At 39.7% G+C, this 13,282-nt stretch overlaps 1 protein-coding gene across 2 annotated transcripts in view; it reads left to right on the plus strand.

Moving 5' to 3' along the window:
- The first annotated feature begins 8,183 nt into the window (after positions 1-8,183).
- Positions 8,184-13,282, plus strand: part of LOC125481384 (E3 ubiquitin-protein ligase UBR2-like) — a 16,786-nt gene continuing 11,687 nt past the window's right edge. For both annotated transcript variants that reach the window (XM_048592861.1, XM_048592862.1), the window contains exons 1-3: positions 8,184-8,384; positions 10,584-10,645; positions 11,403-11,513. In XM_048592861.1, coding sequence (XP_048448818.1) covers positions 8,186-8,384; positions 10,584-10,645; positions 11,403-11,513 — 372 coding nt within the window. In that variant the 5' untranslated portion in view covers positions 8,184-8,185. The remainder of the gene's footprint in view (positions 8,385-10,583; positions 10,646-11,402; positions 11,514-13,282) is intronic.

Below are 13,282 nucleotides of genomic sequence, written 5' to 3' on the forward strand. Positions count from 1 at the left end.
CAGAGGGTGGTGGGTGCCTGGAACGCGTTGCCAGCGGAGGTGGTAGAGGCGGGCACGATAGCATCATTTAAGATGTACCTAAACAGATACATGAATGGGCAGGGAGCAGAGGGATACAGATCCTTGAAAAATAGGTGACAGGTTTAGACAGAGGATCTGGATCGGCGCAGGCTTGGAGGGCCGAAGGGCCTGTTCCTGTGCTGTAATTTTCTTTGTTCTTTGTTCTTTGTTCTTTGTTCTTTTGTTCTTGAAGGCCAACATATTATTTGTCCTCTTCATCCACCTGCATGCTTACTTTCAGCGACTGGTGTACAAGGACACACAGTTTTTGTTGTGCCTCCATTTCCCAATTTATTACCATTCAGATAATAATCAAACTTCCTTTTTTTTTTGCTGCTAGAATGTGTAACCTTGCATTTATCTACATTCATCTATCATGCTTTTGCCTACTCCTTCAACTTGTCCAAATCATACTGAAGCATCTCTGCATTCTTCTCATAGTTCACCCTCCCACTCAACTGTGTGCTGTCTGTAAGCTTTGAGATATTACATTTAATTCCCTCATCTAAAGCAGTAATACATATTGTGCATAGTTGGGGTCCAAACATTGATCCCTGTGGTATCCCACTGGTCACTTGTGGCACTCAGAAAATGACTTGTTTATTCCCACACTTTGTTTCCTGTCTGCCAGCCAGTTCTCTCTCTGTGTCAGTACACTACCTCCCAATCCCATGTGCTTTAAATCTGCATGCTACTCTCTTGTGTGGAACATTATCAGAGGCCTTCTGGAAGTTCAAGTAAACCACATCCACTAGTTCCCCCTTATCAATTCTACTAGTTACTTTCTTTCAAAGTTCCAATGGATTTGTCAATCGTGTTTTCCCTCTCATAAATCAGTGCTGACTCTGTCTAATACTGCCACTGTTTTTCAAGTACTCTCCTATTAAATCCTTTATAATGGACTACAGCATTTTCCCTACAACAGATAGGCTATTTCGTCTTTAATTTCCCGTTTTCTCTCTACTCCTTTTCTTTTTAAGTAGTGGGATTGCATTAGTTATCCTCCAATCCATAGGAACTCTTTCAGAGTCTACAGAATCTTGAAAGATGATCACCAATACATTCACTAATTCTTAGACTGCTTCCAAAAGTACTCTGGGATGTAAATTATCAGGCCCTGGGGATTTCATAGATCATAGATCATAGAATCCCTACAGTGTGGAAACAGGCCCTTCGGCCCAACAAGTCCACACCGACTCTCAGAGCATCCCACCCAGACCTATCCTCCTATAACCCACCTAATCTACACATCCCTGAACACTATGGGCAATTTAGCATGGCCAATCCATCTAGCCTGCACATCTTTGGACTGTGGGAGGAAACCGGAGCACCTGGAGGAAACCCACGCAGACATGGGGAGAATGTGCAAACCCCACACAGACAGTCATCTGAGGGTGGAATCGAACCCAGGTTCCTGGCGCCGTGAGACAGCAGTGCTAACGCTGAGCCAATGTGCCGCCCCTAATTTGTTGGCCTTTAATCCCATCAATTTTTTCAACACAATTTCCCTAATCATACTGATTTCCTTCAGTTTGTCTGTTTCACTAGACCGTGTTTCCCAATATTTTTCGGACTATTTTTGTGTCTTCCTTTCTGAAGACAGAATTTATGTATGTAATTAATGAACTGCTATCTCTTTGTTCCCCATTACAACTTCCCCTGTTTCTGATTGTAAGGGTCCTACATTTGCCATCGCTCATAATTTTTTCTTCACATGCCTTTAGAAGCTTTTGCAATCAGTTTGTATATTTTCTGCAAGCTTACTGTTTTTCCCGTCTTATTGAATCCCTTTGTCCTCCTTTGAGAGCTAAGCTCCCAATCTTTCGATCTGCGGCTTTTTTTGTACACAAAAGGAATTTGGAAAACAAGACTGCATTCTTAAGTGATTCCCAGCTGTAGTTTAATTCCGTATCAGAGTTTTGTGTTGAATGATGTAGATCATAGAACATAGAACAATACAGCACGGTACAGGACCTTTGGCCCACGATGTTTTGCCAACCTATTATCGTACTAAGATCAAACTACCCTGCATCCCCTACATTTACTATCCTTCATGTGCCTATCCAAGAGTCGCTTAAAAGTCTCTAAAATATCTGACTCCACTACCACTGCCGGCAGCGCATTCCACGCGCCCACCACTCTCTGTAAAGAACCTACCTCTGACATCTCCCCTCGAGCTTCCTCCAATCAACTTAAAATTATGCCCCCTCATAATAGTCAATTCCACCCTGGGGATCATGTTTGAGTACTATAATTTTTTTAACCAAAGGGATAAATATGAAAGGGAATGTAAAAGTCTTCATAAGCACATAAATAGAGCAAAGAAAGAAGGCAGTCAGTACAGCGTATGTCCCACCATGCTGTGTCAACTCAACATTTTTACAGTTAACACCACTCTATCTTGGATTAATAGGGATTCTTTCTGGTAAGGTGGGACCTATAAAACCGGGAGGGTCTGTACCTGAAATAGGATGGGACTAACATTCTTGCGGGAGAGTTTGCTGGTGGTGTCCCTGGAGTTTAACCTAGTTCGGCAGAGAGCACAGTGTGCTTGTTCAATCGTGACACAAACCTTACTAAAAAGAACCTAGGCAGAAGTTCAAACATGTTGAGTTTCAAGTGAGTAAGGTGATGCTGACTGGCATCTACATTAATGCCGGAGTATTATAGGTAAAGCAAATGAGTTAAGGGCATGGATTAACTTGTGGAATTACGTGATGTTGTTGTCATCATAGATGTGGTTGAGGAAGAGACAGGATGGGCATCTCAATATTTTGGGGAATAGGATCTTCAGGCAGGTCAGGGAAGAGTGTGGAATAGGAGGTCATGTTGCATTACTAATGAAAGAGTCAGTTAATGCAGTGAGGAGGGATGATATCTTGGAAGGGTCGTCAAATGAAGCTTTGTGGGTAGAGCTTAAGAGTAAAAAGGATGCAGTCACACTGATAAGTGCTTACTATAGGCCACCAAACAATCAGCGGCATTTGAGGAGCAGATATGTAGTCAATTGACTCGTGTGTAAAAATAATAATAAGGTAATTATATCAAGGGTTTTCAACTTCCCCAATATTAATTGCGATAGGCATAGTGTTAGGGATTTAGAGGGAGCAGATTTCTTGAAATATATTGCGAGAGCTATTAACATCTAGATGGTCCTGCAAGGGATGGGACAAAGCTGGACCTAATTCTGGGGAATGAAGCCAGGTGGTAGTGGTAGGGCATTTTGTGATAGTAACCACAACACCATAGTTTTTAAGTTTGTTATGGAAAGGAAAGAGATGGTCTGTGAAAGAAGATTTTGGATTGGGGAAGGCAGATTTTATTAAAGCAAGGCAAGATCTGGCCAAAGTAGATTGGGAACAGCTTCTTGAGTGTATATGCACAGCTGAACATGGGAGGTGCTCATAAAGGACTTGGGGAGGTGCAACATGTTCCCTTTATGGTGAAATGTAGGAGCAGCAAGCCCAGAGAACCCTGGATATCTGGGAATATTCAGAACTAGATAAGAAGGAAAGAAGAGGCATATAACAGGTCTGCAAAGAGGGAGCAGATCATCAGAGGCCCCAGTGGAATATAGAATGTATAGGGAAAGCTTAAGAAAACAATTAGGTGAGCAAACACTGATGGGTATGATTACAGAAAGTCCCAAGATATACTACAGTATATCAAGGGGAAGAGAATAACCAGGGAAAAAGGAGAGCCCATTAGGATCCAAAGGGGAAATCTGTATGGAGCCAGAGGACATTGGTACAGTGTTAGACAATTACTTCACTACTGTCTCCTCTAGGAAGGAGGAGGATGTAGGTATGGAATTTGGAAGGATGGACTGAGGTTTTTGAGCAGTTTAATATCGGGAGTGAGGAAGTACTGGAGCTTTTGGTGGGTTTAAAAGGGGCTTAAAAGGTAGATCCCCGGGTCCAGTTGAGTTGCATCTCAGGCTGCTGTGGTAGACGAGGGAGGAAATCACAGGCCCTGATTCAAGTTTTTAATTCCTCTTTGCCCATAAGGCAGGTACCAGAGGACTGGAGAACAGCTACTGTGGTTCCACTTTTCAAGAAAAGTATTAAAGATAAACCGGGAATTGGAGACCAGTGAGTCTCAGAGCAGTGGTAGGGAAAATATTGGAGATAATTCTGAAGGAGAAAATTTAATCTCCATTTAGAGAGGTAGGTTTAATAAGGGATAAGGCTTTCTCAGAGAGAGATCATCCCTAACATCTGGTTGAATTTTTCAAGAAGATGACCAGACGTCTAGATTAGTGTCATGTAGTTGATTTGGATTTCAGCAAGGCCTTCGACAGAGTCCCCCGAGGGAGACTGATAAAGAAGCTAAGAGCCATGAGATCAAAGATAACTTGGCAGGTTGGATCCAAAATTAGCTTAGTGACAGAAAACAAAGTGGGGATGATAAGTTTGTGAATGTCACAAAGATTGGCCAGGTGGTTGACAGTAAAGAAGAAAGTCTTGGGTTACAGGAGGATAGAGATGGATTAGTCAAATGGGCAGATCAGTGGTAAATGCAGTTTAACCCTGATGAGTGTGAGAAGATGCACTTTGGAAGAAGGAATAAGACAAGGGAGAAAGCTCAGAGGAATAGAGGGGATCTTGGGATGCTCATCCTCAAATCCCTGAAGGTAGCTGAACAGCTTAATAAGGTGGTTAGGAGGGCATCCCGTGCACTTGCCTTTAACAGCACCGGTTATAAGAGCAGGGAGTTTGTTGATGTAAAGAACTTTGGTTAGACCATACCTGGAGTACTGTATACTACACTATAGGAAGGACGTGATTGTAGTGGAGTGGAGTGGAGATTGTCTGGGATAGCTTTGAAGAGAGGGTGGATAAGTTTGGGTTGTTTTCTTTGGAGCAGAGAAGGTTGAGGGGAGGTATAATAAGATTATGAGGGGCATGGATAGGATGGGTAGAAAGCACTTGTTCCCCTTGGTTGAAGGGTCAGTAACGAAGGGCATACTTTTAAGGTGACAGGCAGGAGGTTTGGTGGGGGGTTGAATTTTTTTTTCACTGACAGTGATGAGTTTCTGGAATTCACTTCTGGGGAGGGTCATGGAGGTGAGTAACCTCAAACCTTTAAAAAGTACTCGGATGAACACTTGAAATGTCACAGCATTCAAGGCTGTAGGCCTAGTGGTGGAAAGTGGGACTAGAGTAGATTTAATACACTTTTGGCAGTACAGACTTGGTGGGCTGAAGGGCGTCTTCTGTAGTGTGTGATTCTATGATTTTGATGCTTTTCTTTCGCTGGTTGATGCTCTGGAACTATAAAGGTGAAACAATAAATCTTTTTAGTAAGAGCTTCCATCTCACTCGGGCGTCTACATCCAATTACCTGCTATGAAAGCTCAAACTCCTCCGCCACAGCCTAGGTAATCCATGATATTCTAAAACAGCAATGCTATTCTAAATGGAACAACCCACAATCTTCTTTAAAAATAAATCTCCCAGTGTTCAAATTTGACTTCAGTGCACTATCCCAGTGAGTCATGACAGTTTAGATTTACGTGGCGCATCCAAACATTATAGATGATAAACTTGGAAACACAATAAATAGTAAGGATTACATTTCAAGTGGACAGAGACAGACTAGTGAAATGAGCAGACATGAGAGATGAAATTGAGGTTAGGGAGGTGCAAAGGGATTGATTTTTGAAAGGAATATTGAAAAGAAGTAAACAAACTGTATAGTCTAATTTTAAGAGTGGTACCTAAATGGAGACCTTGCATGCAAATCTTTGAAGGAGCTAGGAGATGTTGAGAGAGCTTTTTAAGCAGCATTTGGGATCTTTGGTTTTATACACAGTTGAAGTAGCTGGAGTATTGTGTTTCATTCTTGGAAAAATGGAGTGATTTGCAAAGGAGTTTGCTAGGATGGTACCAGGTATATGGGATAACAGTAACATGGAGAAACTGGAGAACATATGATCAACGAGACCACCAAAGTTGCATTGTGATCTGAACTAGGAATCAGTAACCTTTCTTGTAAAAGTCGGCAGTGTCTGAGCTTTCAGGTTCTTAATGAGAGAATAATACTACAAGATTGTGACTTTCAAAAAAGACAAATTTTGCTGTACAACGTGATAATAAAACTTTCACATATATTGTAGATTGTTATATTCCTAACATCCAGAGTTAAAATGAACCAAGTATGGGTAATAGTGGTCAAACACCCTGCAAATGAGACAGATCCCACAGATTTCTCAAAATTTCACAAATGTTAGTGACACTGTGAGTCACAAAATCCATTTAAAACTTTAGAAATCTGGCTTTGAAACTCCCTGAAAAACCATTCTGTTATGGATTCTCTCAATGATAGCTCACCTCTATAACTAACCTCTATAATACTTTGACAGAACAGTGAGGCAGCATTTTATTTAAATGGAGAGAGATTGCAGACTCTGATGTACAGTTTTCTGGATTTCATGGTATTTGAATCGCAGAAGTCAGCATACAGGTGCAGCAAGTCATTAGGAAGGCAAGAGGAATGTTGTTGTTAATTGCAAGTGGAATGGAAGATAAAAGGGATGTTTGCTACAATGGTATAGGCCATTGGTGAGATCACATCTAGCATACTGTGTACAGTTTTAGCCTCCTTGCATAAGAAACGATATAATGGAATGCTATTTGTATGCTCTATTGTGAAAATTGACTCAAAATATCTGTTCTGTTCAGTTCATCAGCTATTTCCTCGTCCATTATTAATTTCCCAGACTTACTATAGAGGAATAATGCTCATTGAATGTGCTGTTTTCCTTTTTTAAATACTTAGAAAAATTCTTACTATTTGTTTCTTAAATTTCTAGGTTGCTTTCTTACATATTCTAATTTCTTTTTCTTCATTCTTCTTTAGTCATTCTTTGCTGTTGTTACTTTCAATTCAAACTTCTGAATGGTCACCAATCTTCACAGAATTGTATGTTTTGACTTATTGTTAGAAATTTCTCCCTACACAGAAAAAATTGAGAAGATTTGATCAAGGTCGAATGTTATTGAGAGAGTAGGAAGTGACTGCTGTTCCTAGTGGTTTGAGTCAATAATCAGCAGCTCTTTTTTTTAAAACCGCATGACATTAGGAAATATTTTTGTCTTTATGCCGCAAGTTGTTGTGATCAGGAATGCACTGGCTGAAAAACTGGTGGAAGCAGATTCAAGATTAATATTCAAAAGTGAATTAGATCAATGCTTGAAGGAAACACTAAGAGGAGAGTGAGATTAATTGGATAGTTCCACTAAGTTTTTAAAAGCATGATGAGCCAAATGGTCATTTTTGTGTCATGCAAAGAGATCTTAAAATTTCTTGGCCCTTATTTTGGTACAAAAGATTAACAAATTTTGGTGCGTTACTAGACTGTTTCATTTGCTTCAGATAACAATACATGCACCCCTTTTTTTTTTTGGAATAACTGCTCAATTAAAGTGGAAACCTAAATCGCAATGCTCAGATTTTTATGAACCCTCTAATTTTGCATACATAACATGAGTTAGGAGCAGGAGTGGGCTATTTGGCTGCTCAGTCCTGTTCTACCATTTAATAAGGTCATGATTAATTGTAATCTCAACATTCCCATCAACTTCCAATAACTTTTCACCTCCTTGATAGACACATAGGAAAATGGTAATCTTACAAATCTCCCCCGACTCTTCTCCCAAAGTTCACCTACATAATAGTCCATTTGAGCTCTCCAGTGAAGCTTCTGCTGCTCCCAGTGAAACAATTGGAAGATATTTCCCTACCTCCTGCGTGCTTTAAAAATATAACAAACTGTGATCCCTTTTGGCGCCACCATGTTAAAGAATCTGTCCTCATTTATTTCCTTCACAGAGAAGGAAAATGCATTTATTTTTAAAGTTAATTGTTTTTGGAAGCATGTGTTCGTGTTTCATGTTGTGAAACATTTGAACTTCACTAGCCCAGAGGACTTTGGGTGCTCAGCTGTTGAATATGTTCAACACTTTGATAGGTAGATATATTTTGAGAAATAAAGGAATTGAGTAATATGGGGATAGGATGGGAGGGTAGTGTGATGCAGATGTACAGCTGATTAAAGCTGCTTCAAGGGGCTGTAAGGACTACTCTTGCTGCTATTTCCTATGTTTGTATTTCTTGTGTGTATATGCAGGAACAAGTTCTTCTTCGAGCCTACAAGGAATGCCACCGTGTTTTGTCCCAATGTTTTAATGAGTGCAGTCAACGGAATGCAAGGAAGCAGCTCAACACTCTGAACATGTGTGGTCACTCCATCAGCTTGAAACGTTACTTAGTATCTCAAGAACCTGTCAGCATCCACCTTCCCTTATCCAGGCTCCTTGCAGGTTGGTTGAAGGGAATTGCTTCACTAGCATCATAATTGAGGTGCAGCTTTGAAGTATCTTGAGCATCATAGTGATATGGTAGCAGAATAAAGGTAACCGTTTAATTCCCCGAGTGGTAAGGACTAAAGCCTGGTCTACCTCTCTTAGGAAGCAAGCCTTTAACTTGAGCTTTGATCCGTCATGGAAAGTTGATGTGAAGTCTTCTGTGGTTAGCTAAGTCTGTAAAATGAGTTATTTCTGTTTCAGTTGATAATATAGATCAATTTTAAAATTCATTTGGCTGACTAACATCTTTTAGGAAGGGAAGTCTGCCAACATTACCTGGTCTGGCCTATATGTGACATCAGACTTACAGCAATGTGGTTGACTCTTAACTATCAACTGAGATGGCCAAGCAAGCCATTCAGTTCAAGGGCAGTTAGGGATGGTCAACAAACGTGGACTTTGTTAGCAATGCAGTATCCCATGAAAGAATAAAGGACAATCAGTACAGTGACTCAGTGATTTTACTTTTTACAATACAATCTAAAAACAGTAATGAAGTAATAAGTACATAATGGAATTCTGTTTTAGTTCTTTTTTTCTAAATTACCCCTTTTAAACCTCTAACTTCAGGTGATGGTGATACAACTATGACATAATTCACCTGCTACTAATTATTTGACACTGTAGGCGACTTAACACATATATGGATATGCTTCCATTCTGTTTCTCACCAACTCTAAGTTAAAACAAACCCAGCCATGCATTTTAGAATTACAGTTATAAAACTGATGTAACAATCCCAAAAGGCAAGTATACTCCTCTGCTTTTAAATGCAAAATCTAGGACCAATGAGTGCCTTTGAATGTATATTATTTAGCTAATAAAGTTAATTGGTCCTTAGATATTCTAAATAGATATTGTAAGCAAACATAAATAATGCCTCAAGAAGAAATCTCAACTTGAATCCAAAGATTCAAAGGGGTAAAGAGAGCTGAGGGGAGCATGGCCTGTGTGTGAGGAGCGGGATCCGTAGATGAGGAGAGGGGACAGGTGGATTGGCATGCTAAATTGCTTATCATGTCCAGGGATGTGCAGACTAGTTGCAGACATGTAATGTAAGGTTACCAGGATAGGGTAGGAGGATGGATCTGGGTAGGATGTTCTTTGGCCTTGATGGACCAAATGCCTGCTTCCATACTGTAGGAATTCTATGATTCAGACAATGCGAAATCAAGTTAAGACTAGTCTTGTAAATACTCCAGGAAAGATGTTACTTTTGTATTTATTGTTTTAAGCAAAAGCCTAATAGTTCAGGCCCAATTTTTATTTTGTTCTCAATAGTTGTCCTGATGTCATGCGTTCTGTCATAAATCATGGCAGCCTTCACACTCTTGAGTTCAATATTTATTAATGCTTGGAAATGTGCAACGTGGCAGTATAGCAACTTAGATTTTTAGTAAGGGGCAATGATGCACACGTGGTCTATGGGAAGTCACACGTCTGGTTCTGCATTTTGCTTTTGTAAACATGTTTTGCTTGGAAAGAGTTTTTAGCCATTAAGTCCGGTTCTGACAGGCTAGTAGCTTATAGAAATGGCAGTGATGTATTGAATGTTGGATAAGTGGTTTGTTTATTGTCACATATATCTTGAAGATACAGTGAAAAGTGTTTTGCCACTACAATATGGCACCATTTTAAGGTACAGTAAGGATAAAAATAAATTATTTTAGTAGAAGTTCACCTGCTGTTCAAATTGAAGTCTCAAGTACAGCTTCAGGACTTTTACAAGGTCTCTGTAAGATGGTCTGGTCCTCAAGGAGTCCTGCTGCAGAAACAGTGACAATGATGCCAATGCCCCAGGAGACCGCTGCTGTGCTGCTGCTGCTGCCACCTGCCGACACCCACAAGACTCCAGGCTCTAGGCCTGCCGCCGCTGGCAAACTGGGCCTTGGGCATTGGGCTCTGCCACTGCAGCCACCACCCCAACGACACCACTTCAGCCTCTAAGATGAAGAAGTACATCTTAGATGATAATGACCGTATGTACGTAGAGAAATCGTATGGGTTAATGTAATGCTTTTGCTAGGTTAAAATCTATTTAAGTTGACCTGGCCATTTTTCCTGCGGTATTAGAATGAAGTCTTACAATTTTCTCAACTTGTGGCATTATTACAAATTACTGTACAGGTTCTTACACACTACTTTGTGTTATAGGTTTGCACGTACATCTAAACAAGAGTGGGGCAATTAACAAGTTAGAAGAATATGTGCCTTCAGTAAGTAAAGAGCAATAAAAAAAATCACTTTCTCTGTTCAAAGTCTGAGTATCCTGTAGTTTATAATAATATTTAAGCAAAATGTCAAGAGGTTTGCTGCTGAATTATTAAAAATGCAGCTTGCATCTTAATTTTCCCAGCTTATTCAGACAACTTTTGCTTTAATATGTGTCCGTTTTTCTTTGTCTCCCAAAATCTGGGTGCATAATGAGAAGTTTCAAATGATTTAATTAAGCAGTGAAATCTCCAGCCTGCTGTCATTCAATGAAATTGCAGAATGGCCTTTAACTGTGATTTTTGATTCTATGATACATGTATAGTTGAAAGTATTAGATACACATAAAAGTTTTACGCTTAACCTTTTTGGGTTTGGGGTAAGTTTTAATTTTGACAATTTTTCTAAAGCATAAATGCACATAGTCTTTTGTTTTTCTGCTTTGTAACTCCATTCTCCATAAAAAGTAAACTAAAATAAGCCATTGCTTGAGTTGCATTAAAGATTATATCTGGAGTGTTTTCAAAGATTATACTTTCAAAAAATTTTGTTTTCTGGAAGTTAGAGTAGTCATTAAAAAATACAATACTATCCAGCTTTTTATAAGTTTTGAGGCATTTAAGTTTACAAATTTTTAACGCTTACTAGTGTTGGTATTAGTTGGGTAATTAGCTTGGCGAAATTGTCATATTTAACAGCTATTGTTTTTTGAAACACATAGTTGGTCTTATTAACCACATACTGTTGTGCTTATTATTAAAGTCAGAGTTTCAAGTTGAAAAATTGATGGACTACCCATTGCGCTGCTTAGTGCTGATGGCTCAGGTCTCAGCTGGTATGTGGAGAAGAAATGGATTTTCTTTAGTAAATCAGGTACTGCGGAGATGTTGACTTATATTTACGAACAAGCATTTTTGACCTTTGATGTAGTGATTGCTTTTTATGCAAGAAGATTCACGCCAGTGAGGGTACTATGAACATGGGTTCATATTCATTGAATCTTGTCTCACTCTAATCTCTGCAGTGAAAAGTTCACAAAATTGTACCAATCATTTGATAGACAGTAAATAGAGGTGCCATACTCGATGAAACCTGAGAGTGAACAGTCCAAAACAAACCCCTTCTAAACCAAAAAAAGTGTTTCTTTTTGATTTTTGTTTGGAGAAATAGAAAACTTGTATATGGTCCAACTTGAAAAAGATAGTCATAGAGTCATACAACACGGAAATGGATCTTTTGGCCAACCAGTCCACATCGACCATAATCCCTGACTAACCTATTCCCACCTGCCTGTGCTTGGCCCATATCCTTACAAACAATTTTTATTCATGTACTTATCCAAACGTCTTTTAAATGCTGTAACTAAACCCACATTCACTACATCCTCTGGAAGTTCATTCTGTGTACGAACCACTCTCCACTCTGCGTTTTTTTAAAAAAAAAAGGTGCCCCTCAAATCGTTTTAAAAATAATTTTCCTGTCACACTAAAAATGCCTTGTCTTGAAATCCCCAACCCGAGGGAAAATACTCCTGCCATTCACCTGATCTATATCTGTCATAATTTTATAAACCTCTATAAGGTCACTCTTCAACCTCCTACGCTCCAGTGAAAATAAGGACCCAGCATGTACAGCCTCTCTTTATAACTCAAGTTTTTTTTTTTCTGAACCCTCTTCTACTTAATAATATCCTTGCTATAATAGGGCAACCAGAACTGGACATAGTACTCCAGAAGAGGCCTCACCATAGTCCTGTACATCAACATAATGTCCCAATTCCTATACTCACATGCCTGAGCAATGAAGGCAAACATGTTAAACGCCTTCTTTGTCATCCTGTGTACATGTGGCGCAAATTTCAAAGAATTTGGTACCTGAACCCCCAGGTCCCTCTGTTCTATAGCACTACTCAAGGCCCTACTTTTAATTGACTAAGACTTGCCCTTGCTTGTTTTACCAAAATGTAATCCTCGCATTTATCCAAACTGAAACTCCGTCTGCCACTCCTCAGCCCATTGACCCAATTGATCAAGATCTCTTTGTAATCTTAAATAACCTTCTTCACTGTCCGCTATACCACCAGTTCTGGTGTCGTTCACAACCATGTTATCATGTTATCATCTAAATCATTTATATAAATGACAAACAAAAGTGGACGCAGCACTGATCCCTGTGGAATGCTGCTGTTAACAGGCCTCCAGGCCAAAAAGCAGCCCTCCATCACCTGTGGTGTTCCGCAGATATCTGTACTGGGACCTCTGCTGTTTATGAAATATATAAATGACTGGGATGAAAATGTAGATGGATGGGTTAGTAAATTTGTAGACGATACAAAAATCGGAGTTGTGGATATTGCAGAAGGCTGTCAAAGGATATAGTGGGTTATAGATCAGTTGCAGATCTGGGCAGAGAAATGACAGATGAAGTTTATTCCAGCTGAGTATGAGATGCTGCATTTTGGGAGATCAAATGTTATGGAAAAGTGCACAATTAATGGCAGCTCCCTGAATAGCATTGATATAATACAGAGTGATCTTGGGGTTCGAGTCAACAGCTCTGAAAGTGGCCACATAATAGGGTGGTAAAGAAGGCATATGGCATGTTTGCCTTTATTGGTCAGGGAATTGAGTACAAGAGTCAAG

The sequence above is a fragment of the Rhincodon typus genome, unplaced genomic scaffold (assembly GCF_021869965.1).
Source record: "Rhincodon typus isolate 14 unplaced genomic scaffold, sRhiTyp1.1 hic_rhity00001938, whole genome shotgun sequence".
NCBI classification, from domain to species: Eukaryota; Metazoa; Chordata; class Chondrichthyes; order Orectolobiformes; family Rhincodontidae; genus Rhincodon; species Rhincodon typus.